Here is a 27,553-nt window from a genome sequence, read left to right on the forward strand (position 1 = left end):
GTCCTGGTGTCCAAAATCTATATGGACATATATATACATACATATCCATGTATTTTTTTTAATATGTGAAAACTATTGTGAAATACGAGTGCACATGTACCTATTTAGTAAAAAAAATGACCCCCCCATTTTTAACCCCCTCAACCGCCACGGCGTTATAATAATAATTATTATTATTATGGATAACTTATATAGCGCAATTTTCGTAATATAATACCTCAAGGGCGCATGATAATAACTAACCTGAATAATAATAACACTTCGTTTGAAATCCTTTTTCTACACACTTATTAATTTATTTTTGTCCTAAAAACAGATTATATAAGGGAGCCGGTAATCTTTTATAACTTTCTGACCACAGAATGCAAGTTACAAGAATCATTCGAGAGTAATAATTGCAAAACTTTCCCAAAAAGCTTAACTAATCAATGTATCTCACGCTTGTAAAATGATTTGCAATCGAACGATTTACAAAAACAACTCTTTACTATTATAATTGACCGCTTAAACCCACCTTTGAACTTTGATATACCGCTACTGAGCTACCGGCCTACCGACCTACCGACCTACCGACCTACCGACCTACCGAATACTAATATTTACTAACATTAAGCAAAATATTTGACCACAAAGTTCACGCGAGTGTTCCAATTTCTAGACTATCTCCTGATCTCCCGCAAGTCGTTAAGAACGCACCTAAAGATATCGAGTTCCCTGTTTCCACAGGAGCGGGGCGGCGGCGGCGGCGGGGGGCGCATGGCCGTGGTGGGCAAGTGCTGCCCCGTGGGACAAAACCTGTCGGAGGAGACGCACGGGTGCGCGCCGTCAACCCTCGCGCTGCAGCCGATCTTCTTCGACAGCAATGGGAGCGGCTACTGGGACTACGACGTGAACGAGTGGGAGACCATCGTGGGCGACCCGTGTCCGTACGGCAAGTGAGTATCGGGCACCGACCGCCGACCACCGACCGCCGACCGCCGACTAACGCAGCGCTCGCCCGCAGGTACGTGCTGCAGCCGGGCAGGGACAGCAAGGACGAGTTCTACCTGCTGAGGAACGGCTCCCTGTTCGCGCCCTACCACGTGCCGCCCGTGTTGCCCCCGCGGGGCTTCTGCGTGGAGGCCTTTTGGGTGGGCGGCGAGCCGCTCACGCTGCCCCTCGTGTGCTTCCAGTCTGAGGACTCCGGTCCCTCCGCTCGCGACCGAACCTGGCTCGCCTGCATATCGATTCGTACGTAACTTTCTCTAGTACCTACCGTGCGAATGTGATCTTATTTCTTTTTTTTTACTGGGATTGTACCAGATGTACAGGTTACGATAAATCGAAAAAATATATACTTTTAAGGCCTGCCATCAAATTAGATGTATTCATCGAATGAAACCATCATATGACCGAATGATACCATTGGAAATAAGAGAGCAAAAAAATATTATTTCATTTAAATGTCAGTTAAAAAAACATGTGTTTAGCAGATAAGTTAGTTTTTAAAAAGTAATCTTATTCGTTTTAGCTTTATAGAAGTTTTCTTTTTAAGTGTACGTATATTGTTTAGAAATGTTAATAATTAGTGTATGTTTTTTTATAATAATTAGATATAAGTTAACATTAGGACATTCATTTATTATTTTTGTACTATTTTAAGACTAAATAAAAAATAAATAAAAAAACCGTAATAAAAGAATGATTTAAACGATGTAAAAATAAAATAATAAGCAATTAAAAAAATATTCTCGATAATTAATGAAAGGAAAAAAACTACGAAACAAGGAGGTGGTGGAAAGGGAGAAAAAAATTGTGACTAGGAATTGTCGAGGATAAATGAAGGACAATGGGAATGTAAATGTAAATGTTTAAAACCAAAATACTGATTTAAAACCCCATGCTTTTAGTTGGCAACCTTTACGTGCACTGATTATAAAAATGTTTGATGTTGCGGGAGAAGTAGTTGAAAAGGGAGGGGCGTGAGTTTAATAGGTATATGTTAGGTGAATATTACAATGGAACATACTTGGTTTTATATTTTGAAGGTGTATAGTGTGTTTTGAAAATAATAAATATGTGTCATATGATAGCCGCAATCGATCATTTTTAGAATAATAAGATTTAGGAGTCGACAGCAATTAAACATTGATGGTAGTATTAAATGTTCATCTGTTTTCTTGTGTTCGTAAATAGATAAAAGTGGCGGCAATGCAGAACCGAACTCGAGTCGTGTATTTTCCATTTTCGTAAAAAGGGAGAGGGTTTATCTACTAATACAATAACGAGTAGGACTGGAATGCGTCGGCGTCGCTCATTCACTGCTAGGTGTGTTGTTAAAGACGTTCTTCCGTATGTAGGGTTGGGTTTCCATACCATGTGGTCAATAGGTTGGTTGATATGACTGACAAAGTGCACTGATTAAATTCATGCGCTTTGTCTTTTTGGGCCTGATAGGTTTGAATCTTTTTTTGTCGGTAGATGTCTGAACTAGGGTGTCTTTGAAACAGGCAAAAAATATTAAACATTTGAAAAAGTTGCTCTGTTATAACTGTTTAAAATGGCCGGTAGCGGGGTGGTGATGGCTCTGGTTCTCCCGGTTGGACTTGTTTCTCCCGGTTCACTAAACAAGCCAATGAACTAACAGACCCTGTCACCGTCAGAATCGAAAAAAAAAAAATTAAGACAGAGATCGACTGACAAATTGACTACATTCATATACTAAAATGCGCTGAAGGTGATAGGGGCATTATAAGCAATCATTATTTAAACATAACAAAAAGTTATTAACCGTTCATTAAACATTATTTTCGCAATGAGCGGTACCTCCCGAACGAGAGGTTATTTCTTATTTCATAAACTCACTTTATTTTATTTATTGTGAGAAAGCACCCCCAAAAGCAGCAGGGCAACAATCCTAATGATTGTAATCATTTAATAAGTCGAGTGGGACTTTCGGATTCAGCAGATTGGTTTAGTTTTCCCAATTTGATTTTGTGCTCAAGATAGAATTACTTGTCAACAGTACTAGTATTTTTATTTGCTACTATGTTCATTTCAGATCGATCTTTCTAGAGACTTCGTATAGTTATTTTACCATAGTTTCAAGTTAATTGACTTGTTCACTTATTATTACCATATTGTCTGCAAATACGAGCTGATTTAAATACATATTATCTATTTTTGTGCCTTTATTAATCCAATTCAGCGTCTCGAAAACGTTTATTAAGGCCAATGTAAAAACTGTTCACTTATAAACACAATATATTATTTTATTTTGTTTCCGAAAATGTTGTATTTTCATGTGATTATTATATGGTTGGCAGGTTATTTTCATTACAAAGTTTATTAAACATGAAGTGGGTTAAGTGCGCACTCGCTCGCTTCACTCTAGCATATAATAAATTAACATCCACAATATTATTCCGAAGAGAAGAAGGGAGGAGTGTTAACGGAAGAAATGGGAAACGTTTTTTCAGGCGTGATTGATGAATTACAATTTATCATACTAATTAAATTTTAAAAAGTCCAATCTTGTAGTTTCTGTAAATAAAGATGTAATAATGTCACTTGCAAACTTAATGATAACAAAGCCGGGTGTCGGGTGTCGGGTGTCGGGTGTCAAGTACTCGGACCCACCGCCAGCGCCACCGCTCAGTTGAGTAGCTAGAAGTGAATTTTTAGCGTCCAATAAAGTTTCCGACCGCGCGGTATCTTCGGTTTTTAAATTAACCCTCGTTAGATTATTTAACCTCCGTCTTCAGAATTAGAACAGATTCCCGATTACCATAATACCTATGGGCAGTTATCGGCAGGCATAAACAACTAGGTACGTGTGCAGTACTGTGCAGGTAATTACAGTAACGTATCCAGACCTAAAATTTGAAATATGATTAGCCATAAAAAAAACGCATTTCCATATTATATATATTAAATTTAACTCTATGAGCCTTTCTTAAAATAGTTTTTAAACTAAGCCGTTATTCGTGTAGTTCGAATCCCTTAGTTTGTTTTCAATTCGAAAATTATTACTATTATTTTTTTTTAATTTCCTTATAAACCCTAATGGATTATTACGTTCATTGATAACAATATACATATTTATGCTTTATTAAGTTAGTTTATAACATCTTAAGAACTAATATAAACTTTTAATAACATTACAATTTTTTTATCAAAATTTCTCAATAACATATTTTTTCAAATTAATTTTAAATATTTCGATCTTTTATATCTCCTTTATTTCTTCAGGTAGCTCATTGTACAGCTTCAATCCCTTGTACAATGAGTTATGAGATTCTGTTTTTCTCCTCATTGATAATCTTTTTTTTACCCCTTTACATCCATATGTATTGTTAATGATATTGTTAATGATTTATTTTTTCCACTCTCACTTTCCTTCAATCATCCTTTACTACTCCTTATCAATTTCCTTTTTTTCCTTTCCACTATCTCCTTGTTTTGTCCATATTTATCTTATTTTAATATATAGTATATTTATTATTTATATAGTTTAAACTTCAAGCCGTCGTCGCTTTATTACAGTATTATTTAGTGAATACATATAATTGGATGGCAGGCCCTACTATGTATACATTTTATGTAATTATTTTTTTTTAAATATTCATTTAACCTGTACATCTGTTTGTATTCGAAATAAATAAAGTAAAATAATATTTTTGACATATTTTGCAAGAGTTGTCCGAGACTTTTGTTTTGTTTTATCTGGCAGTTTATTATATAACTCCAGTCCCTGATTCTCTCATTTTGTTTTTGAAGACAGTATGTTATATTGTTCCGATATTCTCGTATTGTGTCCGGAGTTTTAGTTATTTGTCTACAATTACATCAATATCAAATTTATGAATAAATTTTAATGGTTTTAGTTTAAAGAGTACTAACTTTAACATTATTATTGTTATCGTTGTCGTCTGTTTATGTTATTTTGGTTTCCTGTTCCCCATATTTTGTTGGTTGGTGCATATAATAAATTTTAGATTTTACGAAGGCTTCAGACAACATATTTTTTCGGGTTTTGGAAGAAAATTTTTTATTAAAAAAAAGACTAGATAGTATTTATATTTTCCTAATTACATTATTGATATGAATTGTCCATGTGAATTGTCTGTCTATTGTTGGTCCAAAGTGGTTTAGATGTTCAATTAAAATTATTTATTCATTGTTATATAAGTATCTATTTTGTGGTATTTTATTCTAAATTAAAAATGCATACTTAATATTTCATTAAGTGAAAGTAAAAAATCATAATCTTTTAATGATCTGACTAGTTTTAAAAGGCGTAATACTACAAATCACAATTCATAACATTCAACATATTATTTAAAAAACGATTTTAGTAAAACCCTACAAAGGAATAATTTTGCCCCCCTGTGTGTATAAAATGATCATTATGGATCAATTTACCACTACTGAGAAAATAAAAGTCTAAAAAATAAAAAAAGTGTATAAAATACAATCTCGTACATATTTATTTAAATAATTTCCAAAATACAGTAGCAAGTTTAAAACAAAAATAACGCATAAAGGTGTGATTATAAGTTTATGTATTACTTTCAGCAAGAAAAGATGACCAAACAATAGGCGAGGGTGAAGCTGTTGATGTACAGGATCCCACTGAATAAATGACATTGAGCAAGATAATTTTTAGATTCTTAATGTTGTTCCATTGTCTCAGCCTACATCTGTGAAAGCATCGGAATTCAAGGGAACTATTCCATATTTTTTCATTTGACTTAGGGCATTTAATGATAAAATTTACTCAATAAAATTTTGGGTTTAAGACGTATTTAAATTCATGTTTTTTCTTCAGCAAAATAATCTCGTGTAATATAGTAGGAATAGTTTTGGCCGATAGAGGCGCAACTGGCTCGCTGTATGGAATAAAGGAATATGGTGTAAATTTACCAACCCAAGAAATGCAATGTATTTTTTGTGATGTGTTTTTCCCTAACAATAATGTAACATAAATCATTACTTTCGATGTCAAAAAAATGTGGTAAGCTGCAAATAATCGATTATAAGGAGAATTCGCCCCTGTGCGATACCCCACCATTCGCATGCAACTTGCATCTATGTATCTCGGTACGAGTTTACCTACATACGAGCAAATAGATGGAATAAACAAAAATATTCAAAAATAGTAAAGTTTACTGTACCATAAGGATGCATGAATAAACATTTTCTATAAACAATTTATATTTTTTTTATGCCAAAAAAAGATTATTATTTATTATTCCCATAAATATAAAATTGGTATTTTTACATTAAGAATACATGTTTTATTACTGAATATTAATGACTATGTTTTCTCAATGAAATCAAATCTAATCAGACGGCAAATCTCATTGTGTATTCTGTAGAACTGTGCAAGTGTACAACTGTCCGTCTGTTTGTAGCACAATAATAATGTACGGCGGATTGTAGTGATGCTGGTGTCCGTGCCGTTCCTGGTGGTGACGTGCTGCGCTCACTGGCTGCGCGAGGTGCGCGCGCTGGTGGGCGAGGGGCACGCGCGCGTGCTCGCCGCCTACTCGGGCTGCCTGGCCGCGGCCTACCTCGCGCTGGCCTCCACCCAGCTGGCCTCCCCCGGCCTCCCGCCCGCGCTGTGCGTCCCGGCAGGTACCTACCGTCCGCCCTGTGCCGTACGAGCTACCCCCCCCCCACACTTCACACCATGCCTAATCTCCCTCTGTCTGCGCAGCGCACGCCATCCAGTTCACCTTCCTGGCGAGCTTCTTCTGGCTGAACCTCCTGTGCTGGGAGACCTACTGCAACATCGAGTGAGTATACCCGCTCCGGATACTGGTTATACGTTGCTACGGCTGCTACGGCTGCTCTCCTCTAATCCCCGATTCACGAGACCGGAAAATGTTCACGCACGATGTGAAAATATTATGATTTGATCCTTTTTAATGAAGTTTACCCTCGGCAGGGTGGGGCGGCTTCCCCGACCGACGCGGCGCTCCCTCCCTTTCATTATGTTTTAATTTCCCCGAGCCCTATCTACTAATTGAATAATGAAAATTAAAATCCACATTTTTTCCTTTCAGATGGTATAAACCGCTTAACGTAATAACTACTGTACTTACGATACGTTTCGAAACATTAACACTGAATCAATTGAATTTTATTATCTAACCGTTATTTAAAACATATACATGCCTTTACGTTTGTTGTTATCCGTGTAAATCCGTTATCGATAAGATTTTTTAAAGACAGTAGTAAACGACAAATTTAGTTTTTGTTGAATATTTCAATTGAATTATTTTTATTTTTTGCGAGTGCCGTAAACAAGAATACTTTTTGACATTTTGCATGTTTAAGATTATGTTAAAAATTATATTTGGCCTTATAAGTTTTTTATTTATTTGTAAATATTGTTTTTTTGTAATGGGTCGTGTTTTCTTAAATACATGAGTTTTAAGTTTTTTTTGTCTTAAAATAGTACAAACATTAAAATATATAAATGTCCTTACTTAATATAAATATATTAACTTAGTATAAATATGATAATATTAATATAATAACTTAAATTTGATTACAATTAAACCATGTATTAATTATCAATATTTCTAAACGTTGTATGTACTCGTAAACTTGAAACATACATTTCATAACCAGCTGATCTTTTGCACATGTGTTCTAGATGTAATACTTAATTATTACTCAAAACTCTCCACCCCTCCGCCTCCCCCGCCTCCCCCGCCTCCCCCGCTTGCGTCTTGCGATATTTCATTATGCAGTGTCCACCGGTTTATTATATATTTCAAACCGTTATAACTTTTAAACGCAAGCAGCTAGAATATTGACTTCTGTGAAGTAAAAGAGCTGAAACCTTTATCGTTTTGTTGGAATTTATCCGGCTGAACCGATTCACCTACTAGGCAACGCCTGAAAACAATTTTCCAATTTTTTATACTTCTTCTTTTCCCAGGTGGTAGAGTTGAGGAAATATGAATGTTCAAACATAGGCAGAATGGTGAATGTTACACAGTGTGTAAAGTGGTCACTTAAACCAGCCAATGACAATTCGTAAGCCCTGTAAATGCCTAGACTCCCATATTCCCTACTCAAAAATGTTTTCCCTCTCTGTTGCAACAAATTCAGAAGTAAAAGTTACTTACGCCACAAGACAGCCCCTTTCTGAAAATTTCTCTTAGCGAATGAACCGTTTCGTTCACATGCTGTCACCGAAGGAAAAGCTTAGATTAGCCGATTAGTAGACGAGTATTTGGCATAGAAACAAAATCCAAAGATTGGTCGCCTTATTATATTGTCTGTGGCGGTCATAATCTGATCGTCGCAACATATCTAGAATACTAAAATTCTTGTTAAATATTTTATATATACGAGGATGGTAGAATGTTCTCGATGATTAGTTTTCATGTGAGGAATGTAGAAAAGTTCAGACAGTCTAGTCGGTCTGGGGAGTCAACCTTATTGTTAACAATTTTAAAAAGCTGGCTCTGGTCGTAGATACCTCTTTTGTTTATCAACGGACCAAGGCTATAATTTTTTATAGAACCTGTGTTCGTTATTCCTTGGAACTGTAAACAAGTAAATTTAAGAGAAAAATAAATAAAATTATAAGACTGGTCTTACAGCACATGAATTTAATCACAGAAAACATTTTAAATTTTTACATAAATTAAATTTACTCTCTGATTCAAGAATCCATTTAAAATACTACTTTTCTAGATAAAAATATTAATTTAATTATTAGTGTCAAACCTTACATAAATGAAAAATAGAGATGCTTTAAACTCGAAAAGTTTTGGAATACATCATATTGGCCGGTTGCTTCAATAATCTGGAATATTCCATCTAAAGTCATGGGTCATCTGGTTCGACATATCATCAGATCAAGTTGATCGATGGTTACATTAAAAGCATAACTTCATAGTACGTACGGAAAGGTCTTCGAAAGAACACAGCATTATGTGGAGACAATGATAGTTTCTTCATTACTTCTTTTCCGAATTACACAAAATCCATTTTTGTTTTTAAATATAGATGAATGATAAATTTATGGACTGCATCTTTTTTTTTTCGTGCTACATTTGAATCAGAATTGTCGCCTAAAAATAAATTTATAATGAGTAAATGGTAAATAGGGGATTCTGTGGATTCCAATCAAGGATTAATGTGATGTCTAGAGACATTGGATTTCCATGAATTAAAATAATCTAAATAACTTGCATAAATTTGTGGCCTCTTTTCTTTCCAATTCATTTTGTTGAAGTTAATTTTGGCGGCAAGTTCGCCCAGAACGAAACGCTTAGAAATTGGACGTTATTCTACTAGAAATATCTAACGTCATAGAAAAAGCTAATAGAATGGTGGCGTATATTTTTACTAAACTGAGCAGCGTTATGTCTAGTAAACGTCACTCGTTACAATGTATAGATAATTTATTTATTTAATAAAAAACAACAGCCATTATAACAACAACAAAAATACAATATTAACGTATAGACCAAATTTACCAAAATTATAGGCCAATTATAGTGTAGCCAATCAGATTATTATATACATTAGTAAGTACGTATATGGGTAGTTTTACTTTTAATTAATATAATCTAAAGGTGATTTCAGGCGTTTTCTAATGAGTGAAGTGATTCGGTTAATTCTCACCCCAATTGTAAAGGATTCGATACTTTTAATTCATAAATATCAACGGATAGAAAAGTTAAATTAACTTGAAATATTCATAGGTATAATCGAGAAAACCAATGAGTAACAGCCAATGAGTGTTAGAGCAACGTAGGACAAAAGCGGGAAACGCTCTCTGTCATTTCCTTAACTAATCTCATCTTGCGGGCGTCCGTTCCCAGGAAGCGCCTGAGCCCCACGTCAGGTGTGCACAGCGACGAGCGGGGCTGTGCCCGCGCGGGGCTGCCCCCCGTCTGGCTCCTGTGGGGCTGGGGCGCCCCCGCCATCATCACCCTGCTCACGCTGCTGCTGGACAGCGCCCCCGGCCTGCCCCTGACGCTGCTGCGGCCCAACTTCGGCGCCGCCGGCTGCTGGTTCCAGAGTGAGTAGAGTTCCCGCCCCGAACGGCCGCAGCGCCCGTCCCGACCCTCGCCGCTCACCCTCCCGCTCGCGTGTTGCAGACGACGTGTCCACGCTGGCGTACTTCTACGGGCCGGTGAGCGTGCTGCTGGGGGCCAACATCGTGCTGTTCGCGCTGTCGGCGTACTCGCTGGCGCGGCAGCGCGCCGCTCTGCCGCTGGCCGAGCTGGGGGACGCGCTGGCGGCGCTGGGAGCGGGCCCCGAGGCGGCGCAGCCCCTGGGCCCTACGCGGCCACGCGCGCCGCCGACGCGGAGCCTCTCTAGTATCGAGACTTCGGCGAGAATGTGAGTACCGCCCCGCACCGTATATAGTTTTTATATATATTTTTATTTTTTAATAAAACTCTTTATTAGCATAAAAAAACAATACATACAGTAAAAAAATGGAACACTTGTGGTTGAATTTGCCAAAAAAGAGTCCAGCTCTTGTGTTTACAAAATATTATAAAAAGGAAACAAAAAATGCAAAACAAAATAATACAACAAATAAAAAATTAAACAATTGTTAATTTATCTCCAGATTTATGTATTGGAATTACATTTATGATCTTCCACAAGTTAGTAAATATACATTAATTGAGAAATTTCTTGAAAATAATATGCATTGGGATACATAATTCATTACTAGAATTCCCTTAAATACACTTGGTACTTGAAGAAACTTGGTTGCTTGGAAGAAATTGCCATTTGGCAATAAGCCCGCCAACGTACAGTATGAATTATTGACAAAATGTTTAAAAAATATTTTTTTTTAATTTTATCTGGTTGTGGCACAATGAGGCTAACAGCTTCTTTTCATCCTTAAATTCAATAACTTTGAAACCAATAAGAATATTGTCAAAAAATTTGAAGAAAATATAACTTAATAAATATAAATTCTAAATACGAGTACATTTAAACATTTCCATAATTTTATTCGTAATACACTTTTTAGAATATTAAAAAAAAAAATAATGTAAGATAAACATATGGATTAATGTTTTTAAAATACGTTATATTGTAAAAAGAATAATCAGTATTTAAATGTCACTTTCATGAGTGTTTTTTTTTTTAAATATCTATCTATTTTTAAAACTTCTACACAGATCTTGATTTTTAAAATTCTGTATTTAAAAGTGCTTTTGCCTCGTCTTCTAATTACAATACTTTGCGTGATGTAGACATACTTTTGCTAGAAATATAATATGGATCTTAAATTTACAAGAGAGTGTAAAAAACATCTTCATTTGTTGATGACCGTAAACGTTTTCTTGCGTAGTGCAGGCAATAATACTTTTTAAAAAATATAAACTAAAACTAATATTAAAATGATCCAGGGTCTACAGTATTCTATAGTTAAGCGAATTGTACCTGCAGAAATTTACGAACAAAGAAGTAATAATGATCTCCTGTACAAAACAATCAAAACTCTGCCCGTTCGAGGACTACTGTGGCTTTGCATCATTTTGGAACAATTTAATAGTAATACATTCAAGTTTCCTCTCAAACATAACCATAATACGCTTCACGTCTAATGATGGCTTGGTAGTACCAAAACTATGTAATAAGTATGGAAATAGAACTCTCAAATATTTAGTACCTAGAATTTTTTATTTATCACCAAAAGAACTTAAATTTAACTCACATTGTAACAAGAGCAAAATAAAAAAGTGGCTACTCGATCAAGAGTTTATATTTGAATAGTAGCTTAGGATGTAAATATTTTAATTTTTCGTATATTTCCTTGTATTTAAAGAATAAATTTACATATTATTATTTGTATAAACATGTTTATTCTGATCTTTCCGGCTGTTAATTTTTATCTGTTATTCATTGTTTTTATAAATGTAAATAATATTATTAAGTTAGTATAAATATAATCTTCACCAACAAGCTACAAAAAGTGGCTTGGTGGGATTTTAGTAAAAATATAACAAGTGAATTTTTTTTTTTTTTAATTGTAAAAATGTATAATATTATTATACTATTAAATAAAAATAAAAAATCCTTGTTTCTTGCTCTTTGAGCATCTTCTGAAAGCTTTCCCAATGGTAGTAAAGAGTCGTCTAGAAATGTTTAAATCAATAGTTGCACACATCATATGATTTTAAAATTTTAACAAGAGCAGGTTGAATCGATTTACAGGCTTTGTTTTAATTTTATCCTTGAAATTCGTAAGAAATACAGTAGCGGATACGCTTTTTGGTAGTATATGAAATAATGCAAGCTCGTATGTGCATATTCATTAGAGGTGGTATAAAAATGTAACTGCTGTTTTAAAACAAGTATCCTTCGGGAACTTCTAAAACAGTTTCACAAATATAAATTAAATCGTTTTAAGAAAACAAACACTAAATCACCCAGCGCAGAAGTAAATAAAAAATAATATTTCGCTTCGCGCTAAAAATTCAACGCCCCGCCGCACTCTCTACCGCACTTCGCCCTAACTTCAAATATTTATCCATAATCCCTACCTACTTGTATTATAATCTCCCAACGAAGAAGTATATGCACATATACGCTGTCGCGTGCACAGAGTTTTCAACTAGGGTAGGCAGTAGAAAAAAAGTACGTTTTATTTAGTATAAGTACCTAATCAATCTTCTAGTCACATTAGTTTGAATCACTATGCTGTATTCATTTATTTATTTATTGTGGATAACTTATATAGCGCCATTTTCGTAAGAAAATACCTCAAGGGCGCTTTACATGGTGATTCTATTGTTAAGTTAATTTAATTGAAGCTTTTAAATTTGTAATTTAATTAAAATAATTTATTTTGTTGTCACGTGCTACGGATTTATTCAAATGATTTAGAGAACAAGTGGGTTTTAAGTTTTTTCCGAAACATAACTTCACTTTCACAGCCTCGCACCTCTGCTGGGAGAGCATTCCATGCCATAGGGCCTGCGACCGCAAATGCGCGCTCACCAAATTTAGTGCGCTGTTTGCGTAGAGGTATAATAACTTTTCCTCTCGCCGTAGACGTAGCTGATCTAAGCGTGAGACGCCTGTCAGCTAGTTCATCTGGAATGCATAGTTCCCTTAGATATTCCGGAGCCGAGTTGTGCAGTGACTTATACATAAGCCAACAGAGTTTGTATTCGACCCTCTGTGGAAAACGTAGCCAGTGTAGTTCCCGAAGTAGTGGAGTGATATGACTGAACTTAGAGATTCCGAAAATAAGTCTCGCTGCGGCATTCAATACAGATTGTAGGCGAGTCATTTTGTTCATTGGTAGACCTGCATAGATACCATTACAATAATCGACTCTAGACACTACAAACGCATTTATTAATTGACGGGCGGCATCAACCGGCAAATTTTTGCGTATGCATTTAATTTGTCTCAGCTGGTAGAAGCATGAACTTATCGTTCTACTAATTTGAGCGTCAAGAGATAGGTCAGAATTGAGTAAAACTCCCAGTAGTTTAACGGTGGGTAAAACGGCACTCCCTACATTGGGTAGAGCCGTATCCTGGATCAAATTCTGTCGTCTGGCTGAAGCCACCCACAGTTGTTCAGTTTTTGATGGGTTTAATGTTAGTCTGTTTTCAGCCATTCAGTTTCCTATTTTCTTGATGCATCCATCAATTAAATTGACAAGCACACTTCTCTCGCCTGGTTTGCAATAAAAATAAATCTGCGTATCATCTGCATAGCAGTGCGACCACAATCCACATTCTTTGATAATGTTCTCTATATCTTTAGTGTAAAGGAGATAGAGAAGTGGTCCGAGTACTGACCCTTGAGGCACTCCTGTAGACACCCGAAAGTTGGTTGAGCTTTTACCCTGGAACACGACTGCATATTCTCTTTTATTAAGATATGAACTGAACCACATATGTGCCTGATCACGGATACCATAAGTTTTCTCCAGACGTTCAAGCAAAATATTATGGTCTACAGTATCAAATGCAGCACTCATGTCCAGAAGAGCCATCATCACCAGATTACCAGAGTCCACCGACGTTATAATGTCAGACAGTACTCTTATCACTCCCGTCTCCGTGGAATGAAAACGTCGGTATGCCGATTGCCTTACCGAAAATAAAGAATTCCGCTCGATATAGTTAACGAGCCTGTGAGAAACTATTTTTTCTAGTATTTTTGATACGATGGGAAGATTTGAAATAGGGCGAAAACTGGAAAGATCTTCCACATCTAGTTGTGATTTTTTTAAAAGTGGAGTTACATTTGCTTTTTTTATGGCTCTCGGAACAATGCTGTGCTCCATGGATGTATTAAATAAATCTGTTAAAAATGGAGCTAATATGTTAATGCATTTTTATTGAAATTACCTAAGCTACATCAAATATCCAAATAAATGCTAAAATTATATGGTATATTTTTTATTTCAAATAATATTATTTCGAATAATTGATACCATACTTTAAAAAGGGTTTTATATTATTACACATTGACGAAGTAATTTATAAGGAATACCAAGTTTACTAAGTGGCTCCATTTTAGTGTAAGCTCCCACAAATAATGTAAGTAAAGAAGCCTACTTAGGTAGGTGTTAAACTAACACGTGCATCCACTTCATGCGGTAATATTAGCGCTGACAATTTCTCGTATAAACAATCTTGATAATTTGGCGTAGGTAATTTATTATAAATGTTAAATTAATATTAATTTACGTATGCATATAATCGAAAGAAGTCATAATAACAACTTAATAATCGGGTTGTGGTCCCATAGGACTCACGGATCAGAGGTCCGAAGTTCGAACCCCACTCTACCCCAACTTGATTTCCATTTTCTATTAGTGAATTATGTACGAATCAAAATTGAAATATTAAGGTAAATTATAAGATCGCCAATATTTATATTCTTTAAAAAATTTAAATTATAGGCATAAATGAAATGACATTTTGTGAATTTAAAGGTCTCTATTTGATTATCTAATCTATGCGGACGACTTAGGAATTTTATATGAAAACAAAAATGACATTGAAACGACTAAAACCATCAACAATGACGTGCAAAAACTATTAGAATGGACAAACAAAAACTTCTTAACACTAAATGCCAAGAAATGCAATATAATACATTTCGAAACACAAAAGAAGAACCATAACATGAACATAAAAATAAACAACGAAACTCTTAAAGAACTAGAACATGTGACTTACCTAGGACTCACAATGGACAGACAATTAAAATGGACAAAACACATAGACGGACTCACTAAAGTAATGGCATCACTACATAGTCTCTTCTACAAAATTAAAGATTTTATACCGAGAAAGGAAAAAATTATGATGTACGAAGCCTATGTCAAAAGTAAATTGAGTTACATGATCGCTTTCTGGGGAACTGGTAACAAGACAGACATAACATGAATACAAAGACAACAAAATAAAATTCTTAAACTAACATAAAACCTACCCTACCTGACCTCTACGACTGAACTGTACAAAAAAACACACCAGTTTAACATAAACTACTTGACTAAAATAGAGACCTTAAAAATTGTGCACAAAATAACACTGGGAAACATACAAGACGATGACATAATATTAGTCAAAAATGCTGACATACACAAGTATAACACCAGACAACAACAACACTATCATATTGAAAAAGCAAAGACAAACACAGGACAGTCAAAAATACTACATAATGGACTTAAACACTACAACGACCTACCTTACTACTTGAAAACTTTTACTGGAGACAAATTTAAAATCCATCTGAAAAAGCACATGATGACTGAACTAACTAGACTAGACGAGACATAAAATGACTAGACAATATTAAATTTCTAATGTAACCCTAACGGGTTTTTTAAAATTGTAAATAAATAAAAAAAAAAATTAAAAAAATGCAAAAAAGTTTTAAGCCAAAAAATATTAATGTAATTCCACAAAAGAAGGTTCCTGTAAAATACATTAAAAAATATTTTATTTATTTATTTATTATTTATTTATTTACACGCCCTACGGGCTTTTACATATATTAGAAATTACATTCAAGTGCAGCAGTGAAACATAAGTATGTAAATTAAATTAAAATTAAAGATAACATAAGAAAAGCTAAAAGTTACAATTATAAGTAAAAATCAGGAAATCAGGAAGGGTACATAGAAAAATATTTAATAAATTTACATATGAAAACATACACACATACATATACAAACATATAAGTTTATACATTATTATAGAGATACATGAGAAAACAAAATAGTAAATAAAGAACAATATTAAGAAATTTTATACAAATTAATTTATAACCTTTTGAATACTTAACCTATATTTATATAAAGACATACGAAATATATCAACTTCAGCATACTCGTTATTTTGCCGGTGTAGTCTAGGTATTGGTGAATTGTAATAATAATTGTGACTGCCAGGAGATTCAAAAAATAACGTTAGCTGCCGAGTATTTCGAACAGGTAATTTTAAGCTGATAACACTAGTTAATTCCGGGACGTTCAATACGCCATTTGCTATTTTATATAAATTTAATAAATCATTTACAATTCTTTTTTTACAAAGAGTTGACATATTAAGTGTACATAATAAATTATCGTAATCAATATTTTTAAGTTTGTAATTGATGAATCTAAGGAATTTACGTTGTACTCTTTCTAACTTTAAAATATGAACATTGTAATAAGGTGACTAAATTGTTGAATTCTAGTAATTTAGAATTCAATTCAACAATTTAAAATAATATTCAAAATTACCGTCCCATATCAAATCTTTCGGTTTTTTCGAAATTATTTGAGCTCATGGTTAATGATAACATCTATCCAAAAATTATTAAAAATATATAGAATTTTCAGCATGGTTTTCTGAAGAGGCGCTCTGTATATACCTACCAATATGGTAAATTTCACCGAATACGTCACATCCAATAAGGATGACAGAACGCAAGTTAACGTCATATACACAGATTAGAAGGGTTTAATAGGGTGGATCACCGAATCCTTACGCGTAAATAAGAATATCTGGGAATACGCTGTGACTTATGCAGATGGTTTATCTTTCACTTAGATATGAAAGCATCCATTCCTTCCCGAAACTGTTCATTAAGACTTGTGTCTTTCTTCAGTTTCGCATATTACTATCAATTTAAAAAAAAACTAATTATGCGAAAATTTAATATTTATTTTCAATTAAACTTAGATAAAAGACTTCAATCAATTATGGTTGAAGGATAAAAAGCTGAGTTCATCTCCATTCCGTCTGGTGTACCACATTATTACACCTCGGGCCACTTTTATTTAATGCCTATATTTATGATATTCAATTAGGTTTCAAAAATGCCAATCACCTTTGTTATGCTGACGAAATTTATGCGAGTTGCATTGCGTAATAACGGTTAGGTATGTTATTTGCTCGGTTTTTGTATGCGCGTGTGTATTTATGTTATTAAGGGGGTAGTATCCTTATAAAAATAGCTCTCCACGTTAGCCAATACGTTCACCAATACGCTGGTACGCGTATTAATAAATAATTAGTAAAATTAAAAAACTTGTTTTCGAATTAAGGCTGTTATTTGAAGAAAGCAACTGCCATCACAACAAATACGATGTTTGCAAAGAAACCAAAATTTAGACAATTTATTCAATCAGTGGGCAAATACGACTTGTATAAATAGAATTAAGAATAGTTCAGAAGGAGCGTAGAACCATTTTTGAATACATCGAACTGTGTCCGAAAATCCCCCAACTTTACCCCACTTTTGCCGCGCGCATTCGTGAAGTCGCCGCGTAATGTTGCCAGATGGGATAAAATATAATCATAACGCGGTAAGGTAAAAAATAACAATTTGTTAATTTCTCTAAAATTTTATTGTGCACGCGGAAACATTGATTGACACAACAGAGTATATAAGTAAAGGGTTATTTAATAAAAGTAATTGAATTAATGAACTTTGAACTTAAAATATAAAACAAATTTTATTTTACACGAAATGGCTATTTTCATAACATGTTAAATAATATTTGATGTTTTAAAGATAATGTCAGTCAAACGTCCACCACGGCGTTGTTTAATCCTACATCCAATTTTTATTAGTTCTCTCATTAGATGAGAAAAGTAGGGTAAAAAAAATACTACCTTGATACCTACCTACACTAACGAAATGTCCATTTTGTTTTCTTTGACAATTTGACAGATGGAAAAATAATACTATTTTTAAGTAATGCATTTGCTACTTACACATGCATTTGCTAATTACACATGAAAGGTGATCTCATCCTGTTTCTTAGAGATCCCAGCAGTATTTTTACACTTTAAAATGGCATAGTTGAATTCAAATCGGGGGTTGCGTACTGAACGACGTCTACAAAGAAACTAATGGGTCAAAACGTAAAACTACTCTTTTTGGAGTAGTTTAGTCACCTTCTGTTTGATGCGCGTATGCGGTTTTTGGACTATTCTTAATTCTACGCCTGTATACATAAATTAAATTGTAAAAATACAATTTAATCGCGCGGAATGTGGGATCGAGAAAAAAAAGAGAATGAAACACATAAAATTGTTTCAGTAGATTGTTTACTAAATAATATATTAAATAAAGAATTTTTACTTATCTTGACAAATTAAAAAGTTTTTTTAAAAAAACCGCCATCATGTCAAAATCAAACGATTTTTTTGGAAAAATTCCAGTAAATCGCGTGCACTCGCTCCGATAGTAAGTTCATAGCGCTCTAAACATTGGGCGAACGTGAAGGCGCTTCGACAATTCATTCAACCGGTGCTCTTTAATCTGTATGAAAAAACCGACAATATTCCGGAGCGCACCGCTGGTGCTGACCAGCCAGCGACTACCGACTACCGACTACCGACTGCCGACTGCCGACCCGTGTAACAGTTCTATCCCTCTCTATGCGTTTGCCGATACGTATTTGCCGGCTTACTGGGAACGTGTTGGGCTGTCGTAAGACAAAATAAGAGATACTCGAATCAATTTCGAAATTCTTATTTGTATAGATTTTATATTTTTTTATACGCGTGTACTTAGTAAAATGTCCATAAATAATATGTTAATATTCCCGTATATGACCACTCTCTTGTAGTCGCAATACGTAATTTATTAGTAATATAACTTAGTTATGTATTTATTTAAATGTAGGTATTAGATATATATATATATATATATATATATATCTGTTGTAGTATAAACGGGTAGTTTAGCACAGCTTTGCTGCAGCAGCTTTGGAAAACCTCGGTAAATGTAAACAATAAGTATTTACTCGCGTAGGTCGGCATCTACTTGGCATCTAGTTCCGGGTACCCGGTATGGCGGTATGGCGGTATGTATACGAGATACGAGTATATACGAGAGTACTCAATATATGTAGATGAGTAAGTTCCTCCTGTTTCTCAGAGTTCGGTACAACTTCGCACTTTGCCGAGAGTTGATCGAGGTACCGCACCGGCACGCGTGTGTGTGCGGCGACTTATTGCGGAGCACCGCGGCCAGCGCAGCGCGGGGGCGGGGGCGGGGGGAGGAGATCCACGATTGGGGATGGCGAAGTTTTAATGGAAAACAGTCATAACGGGGATAACTCTTCCTCGCCTCCGAGCCGAGTATCATTCCTCTATTAGCGGGTCGGTACTCGGTACTAGGTACCTATAATAATATACATTATGCGAGTACTTTGCTCGGTAAAACATCTCCACGGCAATACCTAGCTAGGCGGGTACTCAATTTCTATATTTTCCCGACCACTGTACGTATACATAGTACTTTTCTTCTCAAGTAAGTACTTACCCGGAATTCGGACGAATTCGAACAAATAATTGTTTTAAATCAAGTTGAATATTCAACTATAACGTGCTATTGGCGGCTGCGACGATAAGTCAGGCAGTGTTTAATAGGTACATTATTTTAACTATAAATTAAATGTAGGTAGATTCGTACTGTTGAAATCAATGTGTCGTGTTCGACAACAAGGCAGAATAGTATTATTTTTTGACCATGTGTTCCTGAGGTTTTATCTTACGGAAATTAAATTACTGGGATAGCAATTCGCCCCGTATAAGCGGATGAAGTTTGTACTGGAAGAAATCATACCTTTTTAATTATTCGTGTCCGACAGATGGGTCCCGTTAGGTCTCTGATTGAAATACGATACGGGTAATATCATTCTCTCGTTAGTAAATAAGACATTAGCTTTCAATGCGTAACCTCATTTTTCATGGTCAGTTATTTGACAAAGATGAGTACACGTCTATAATGATTGTAATGTGAATAAATAACTCTAGGATATCGGTGTTACGATCTATGAGCAGACCGAGAAAAACATTTCTATCAATAAGGTTTAAAAGTGAGAAAAAGTATATTGTTACAGCGAGAAGAAAAACTGACCGTACTAGTAATATGATTCGAGATCTAAGAATTTACTCTAATGGCCCCGCCACACTATGCTCCTTGCGCTGCTCATGCCCATGCCCCTCGCGCTGCCGCCCTCTCGCCCGATGTTGCCCTCTCGCCCGATGTTGCCCTCTCCGCCCACACGCTGCTCTACTCGCGCAATTAATCGCGACGTTCCGCACTTGTCATTTGTCTTTCTATACAATGAACGATAAAACTGACAGCGTGCGCGCTATGCATTTTTAGTGCAGCTAATTATATCAATGTATGTATATTAATATGGAATAATGGAATATTTTTATGTTTTTTATATATTTTTTATTTCCTTTTTTAATTACTATAAAATAAAACAAGTACCTTATAGTCTTTAACAGAATATTTTCTTTTCTCTTTCTTATATAACACAAAAATATTATATCTGTCTATTTATTATAGGAGCAAAAATTCATAAACATTTCTTGTATACCCACGAACAGGCCATGCCTTTGTAGGATTTTTGTTTGCTATTTTTACAGTTAATATGTATTTCATTAATATGTATTTCACTTAATAGGTACGTTGTTCCACCTCTTTTGTATATTAAAAAAAAAAATACAAAAAATAGTAAAAATAAATGTCATACAAAGAAATATACATCATTTAAAAATTACGTGCACGTCTTGTGTGAGCGCTCGGTTCGTACTGCGACCGCGCGATTATGTGGCCCCACTCGCGCTCATATTGCCGGCTCTTTGACTCGCGCTCAAAAAACCGACAAAATAGGGAGCGATGGGCACGACGAGGAGCATGACGAGCGGCATGACGAGTAATGTTGTCACACTACGTCTCTGCCTCCTTTCTTCGCTACTTCCCATGCCACTCGTCGAGTGTGTGGCAGGCCCATGACTCGCGCTCAAAAAACCGAAAAAATAGGGAGCGATGGGCACGACGAGGAGCATGACGAGCGGCATGACGAGTAATGTTGCCACACTACGTCTCTGCCTCCTTTCCTCGCTACTTCCCATGCCACTCGTCGAATGTGTGGCAGGTCCATAAGATTCACACTTTGCATTTTTCACTAATTTTATTAATGTCAATATGAATATGTAAACTTTTTAAAAATGTATTGTATCCATCTTACCCCGGGATCAGAGGTCCGAGCTTCGCCCCCCGCTCTGCCACAACTTGGTTCACATTTTCTAATAAATAAATAGTTTGGGTAAATCATAAGATCACAAATATATAAAAATAAAATAAAATAAAATAAAATAAAAACGCTACCAAAAGTGCACAGTTATAATATATTCCATATCCCGGCGGCCTCTTAGGTGTAGTGGTTAAGACGCTTAACTCACGCATGGAAGGGTCCAGGTTCGATTTCTGGTGAGTAAAAAAATTTAATGTGATTTTTCTAAAAAAAAACGAATAATCAGTAGGATATCAACCCAATCCTCCCAAGATCTACCGATTTAGGGTGAAATCTACCGAATCCCATCAAAATTCACCCGATTTAAACATTTCAATTTATTCCAAAGAATTATTTTACTATTTAGTCGTCCCCAAAATATTAAATTTAATTGACAACGAGTATGTACATTTATTTCGGATGTTTTTTAAATGGAATAGAAGAAAAAATCAGTATTTAAATCAGTCTTATATAATTATACGAGTATAAGTCAGAACAGCCTTTTGCAGTTAAGTCTCATTTATTAGTGAAAATATTAGGGTTGTGGTTATTTTAGGAAGATAATTCAAGTACCATTAGATGCGTATTTTTTCCTGATTCCGAATATGTATTTAACTCATTTTCGAAAAAAAAATGTTAGATGCGTCCTTCTTTCTTATGACGGCAGTAATCTCCACTTGATTTCTTTTGGCAAAATGTTCACCCGCGAGTAGAAACTAAATATATAAAACCAAAAAGAATATTAATATATTAATATGAGTCCACCCACCCTAATTTTACCGGGCCGAGTGGATTAGCGCGATACGTGTGAAACGGGCCCGTACATGACAGACACAATCAATCATTTTTAGAATATTAATATATAAGACGCTAAGTACTTGTTTTAGTGTATCAGTGTAATCATAGCATGTTAGTGAGGGTGAGGGAGTATATATACAGGGTGTGTGTATGTGGGGGTGAGTACAAGTATGTATTGTAACGTCCTTTTGTGATGAGTGTGAAAATGGCTAAATTTTCTTTTAAAATAAAAGAAGGTCAACACTCAATATATCAACATATTTCAAAGATTTACAAAAATTGAAAACTTAATTATTTTATTTTTATTTTATTTTATTAGGTAATTCAACAAAGATACATACTAGAAAACATACAATTTAAAAGCATTCGTCGAAATAATTTAACATGCATATATATCTTCAATTATAGAATTATACAAAATAGATTAATACGTTAAGTTGTAATACATATTTTTAATATTTTTGTTTATACAGGATACAATGCAATAAAAAGCAAGTTGTACGTGTGTACTTATTGAATAAGATTTATTCCTAAGAGATTATTCGCAAAAGCTGAGAGAGTATCATGAAAAATGTCAATTTTATTGTTTCGGCAGTATATATTATATTCCCTACACATGCGGGCCATAGGTGTGTGGTATGTAGCATTATTTGAAAACAAAGGCAGTTTAAATATTGCCCGATGTCTGAGTGTTCTGAATCCTGCATTTATTTGTATTTTATTTAGAAGGTTAGTATCTACTTTGTAGTTTAATATTTTATACAGAAATTTTATATCGAAAACAACGCGGCGTTTTATCAGATAATTAAAATGGAAACGAGTTAGAAGTTGCTCGTAATTTGAATTAGAACGTGGATTAGAAATTTGGAACTTATACAAAAGGTAATTTAAGAACTTTTTTTGAACAGATTCTATTGAATTTATATGGTTTTGATATTGCGGACTCCATACGCATGAGGCATACTCAAGATTACTCCGAATCAAACTCATATATAGACATATGACAGTTTCCGTTTTTTTAAAGGGTTTGGTTACTCTCTTTAGGAACCCCAGTAGCTTAAGTGACTTACGAGTTATGTAATCTATATGATGTTTAAATTTTAATTTTGTGTCAAAATAAACCCCGAGATCCTTAATAATGTTAACTCTACTTAATATTTTATCACCAAGAGAGTTGTCAAAAAATCTATGGAAAAATTCAATTGTGCCTTTATTGGTTGACAGCCACGCTCTGTGCATTGTTGTGAGACAATGCAAAAAGTAAGCCGAAGAAATAAATGCAGATCAAACTCCTCACAAAATATACGCTATTCACCAGTGTCGCTCAACTAGTAAAGATGATAATCTCTCCAAAATGAGGACAATAATTATGTCTGACCTTCCCACAAGATGTGTAAAGAGTCAAAATAAAAATAGGATTCAAAATTTATATAGTCTCGGAGCCTCAACAATCACTGTGTATTGCTAATTAAAACATGTAGACCAGGTAATTGCAAAATAACAAAGGCGTTTCTCGAAATTACAATTTTATTTCTACAAGCAAATAATATACAGTTTTGTGCGTTTACCTAGCTAAATATAAAATCATAAAGACCAAATTGCAAATGATTTAGAAAATTTAATCAAAATGAAAATAAATATTTAATTCTTGACACCAATCATCCACGTTAAATTCTTTAAAATCTTCTTTGTAGCCGTTCAAAGTTCTTTTCTGTTTCAAATCGCCGGAGTATTACGTGAAAGGTTCCAATTTTTAAAGGTATATCCGGCGAACATCTTGGCATAAGCCATCGCTGGACGCGTCATTCCTCTAAATAATACTTCGACCAATTTTATTATTGTCGATTCGCAATCGGGTTTAATAATTTAGATTTTGTATATAGAAATTGACGTAAATTGTCAGGATTTAGACAGATGTAATGATAATCTAGATAATAAGATAGTAATATACCATATATTTTAAATATATAAAAAATAAAATGGGGTGTTTAGGAAACCTATAATTATGGGCAAAAATACATCATTAGATTCCATGTTCTGGCAAATTGAAACGACAATACGATTACAAATTCAATTACATAGTACTTACATGCCGTAAGGCCATGTTTCCTCGATATAAAAGAACTACATCTTTGATTTTGTCACGTTACACGTTTCTCCGCTTGTCACGGGCGATCTTTTTCTAGAAATGCACAGTCTGACGTGGTATTGCCATGCCTGAATCTTAACGTAGCAAAATTATCATTTAGACTCGTGCTTAATCACACGCTACTTAAATGGGGCAAGATGAAATATAGTCGTTATAGTATGTGACAATGTGTAGTGAATTTAAGCGGACTTATTGAATTTAAGGTGCCTTATCAGGTTCCCCCGACGTTGGCGATCACTACAGCGAAAGCATCTCGGTCCTGCGCTACTCCAAGGCCAGGACAACTCACAACTGCTTGTTGGATGTTCTCGCCATAGTATTGCATTGTTCATATGGGTATTTAGGGAGCCTATTAATTATAATATGCAATATTAAGTCAAGCGTACGAGTTTCTTTGAGGCTAGGTCTGAATCGGAATATCACACTAATATAAACAATGTTCGTGAAACATAAGCTTTGTAGATGCCTAGACTTTCATATTGTTTTCTCAGAATGTTTTCTCTCTCTGTTGCGATAAATATCAATCTCGATAACTCCCGGGTGGAATTTCACTTTTGTCAACAAGCGTTTGAATGAACTCAAAATATTGTTGATCAAACTACCTAATTTGTATAATAGTAAGAAGAGGTATAAATAATAAAAAGCGTTTTAATGCGTTGCCCATCAGGTGAAATAATTCAACCAGATGAATCTCACCTATATAGATAAAGGTTTGAACTCTTTTTGAGGAGATGTCGATATTAAAACTTAGGCACAATGGAGGCTCTGCTATCCACCGCCATACGCACTCAGTAATTTATTACTCGATTATCATATTCTGACACGTCTGGCGTCTGGCCTGGTAACCTATCGGGATAGTGTAACAATAACTCTCGGCTCGGGTACAATTTCCCAACACACCGATTTTAATGGGAAGTAAAAAGTAAAATCGAATTTTCTGAACGTAATTGTGTTTATTTGTATGAAAAATTTTATGTTTCTTCACCGGTAACCTGTAATTTAACATTCATACAAAAATTCGATTTTACTTTACAAACAATAATTGGTGATATACATACAGGTCCAGGTACGGAGGTGAATTTCATTTTATGTTTACTTTACAATTTTCCTCGACATCGGTGTTCGGTACTCTGTCGTAATAAGTAGGCACTATTTAAACAGCTGCTGTTGCTAAGTGTTATTAACAGCATATGCACACACACACACACACACACAAATTACCACTAATCAGCGGATGATAAACTTGTACGAGGAGGTAAATTTCGGATTGCCAATACATTGTACATGTACGAGATTGTTCGTAGTACGGTTGTTAATTACCAAAACAATGAACTCCGATACGGAACGAATCGGGACAGTAATTATACTCTGGGACTCTAATAAAATTCATATTTCTAACCATTGCCTCGCCCGCAATAGGGTATTTTTCCATGTTTTTATTTAGTGTGGACTTAGTACTAATCCTTGCGGTAGGCCCTTGGAGAAACAAATTCATAACCGTTTGGAATTTCTGTTTATTTCTCTATTGCACATTATTTTTTTTAATTTTTTTTTTTCTCAATTGATCTGGGTGTTGTGGTGTATTTTTCGTTACTTCCTTCCATATCCCCTCTATCCCACCTGCCTCAAAATAAAGGCTTAGCGAGTTTAAAAGAAAACAACAGCCATTGTAAAAAAAAAACTATTTTTACAAATAAACCAAAATTATAGGCCAATTATAGATTTCCATAATGTGAATCAGGATAAGTGTGGCAAATAAATTAAGGAGATGAATTTAATATGTATTAAAAAATTATTTAGCTAAATTTTTGACCACAATCATAATCTATCGACTCCAAATCTAATAACGTTTGTTCTCATTTATATTTTTTTTATAATTTTGTAACTTTATTATTTCAGTTGGTACCTATTTAATCTACTTATTATCTAAAATACATACTCATATGGATTTTTTTATTAAAATAACTGGCATAATAGAAAATGATAGGTTTTATTTAAAAATAAATGATAAATAATAAAAGAAAAGATGGTCAAAGAAATTTTTAACTTTTATTTATTTTTTATGTATAATAGGTGCACAAATGTCGAGATCCGTGAAGTGTGTAAGGCTGAGACATGCATTATTTACAGAATCAAGAAAGGGGTGCTGCGTTGGTTTGGACATGTAGAGCGAATGGACAGCGAAAGAACGGCTAAAAGGATCTACGATGCAAATGTTGATGGATGCAGAAAACGAGGAAGACCGAGAAAGACATGGCACGATCAAGTCCATCAAATACTTGAAGATGGACATGTCAAAAGTAGGAATAATCGGCGTGCGTGCATGAGAAGATGTATAGTAGAGGAAGCGTGGTCTGTATGCCAAGATAGAGTGTTATGGCGTTCTATCCTCTCTCCCTACCTCTACGGGGAAACGGCGTGATGGTTTGTTGTTGTTGTTGTTGTTATTTTTTTTTTCCTTCACGATGACAATTATTTTATAATATTTTAAGATTGTGACTTTGTATTAGGTTCATAAAGGTAGACTTTTTTTGAAAAAAGTACCTCTGTTTAATTTTAAAAATAGCAACCACAAAAAAATATTTTTTAGGTTGTTAATAATGAGTTTTCACATTTTGACAATTAATAAAAAAATATAATAATAATAAAATGTTCCTCACTAAACTTATTATTATAATTATTATTATCATTTTTAATTGCATAATAAAGATCGAGAATATTTACAAGAAAATATTTTAAGACTTTTATAATAAATAATTATGATTTAACCTAAGCATTGCATTAGACACAATTTATACACATGTTTTTATGCATATTTTTTTCATGGCTAATCTCGAAACGTACTTGGCGTAACTTTCACTTAAGGTATTTTGTAATACATTTCATTCATAATATATTACTTTATAGTTTCGCAGAAAACTTGAAAAATAAGTTTTCAAAAATTATACGTACTCGATAAGTCAGGGTAGTCAATAAAAATCGTTGCGCGTATATGAAATGATCTGTATAGATGTAGGTAAAGCTAGAAAAGTGTGTAAGGACTCTGCCTACCC

At 34.5% G+C, this 27,553-nt stretch overlaps 1 protein-coding gene across 1 annotated transcript in view; it reads left to right on the top strand.

Annotated features, from left to right (window-relative positions):
• The window catches only part of LOC148272797 (G protein-coupled receptor Mth2-like), a 51,055-nt gene that overhangs the window by 9,519 nt on the left and 13,983 nt on the right, over positions 1 to 27,553 (top strand). Inside the window, exons 2-7 of the mRNA XM_088239544.1 lie at positions 727 to 935; positions 1,004 to 1,230; positions 6,424 to 6,618; positions 6,701 to 6,779; positions 9,834 to 10,033; positions 10,113 to 10,356. Coding sequence (XP_088095670.1) covers positions 727 to 935; positions 1,004 to 1,230; positions 6,424 to 6,618; positions 6,701 to 6,779; positions 9,834 to 10,033; positions 10,113 to 10,356 — 1,154 coding nt within the window. The remainder of the gene's footprint in view (positions 1 to 726; positions 936 to 1,003; positions 1,231 to 6,423; positions 6,619 to 6,700; positions 6,780 to 9,833; positions 10,034 to 10,112; positions 10,357 to 27,553) is intronic.

Source organism: Micrasema longulum, unplaced genomic scaffold (assembly GCF_059751315.1).
Source record: "Micrasema longulum isolate JH-2025_06_02 unplaced genomic scaffold, ASM5975131v1 h1tg002185l, whole genome shotgun sequence".
Taxonomy (NCBI): Eukaryota; Metazoa; Arthropoda; class Insecta; order Trichoptera; family Brachycentridae; genus Micrasema; species Micrasema longulum.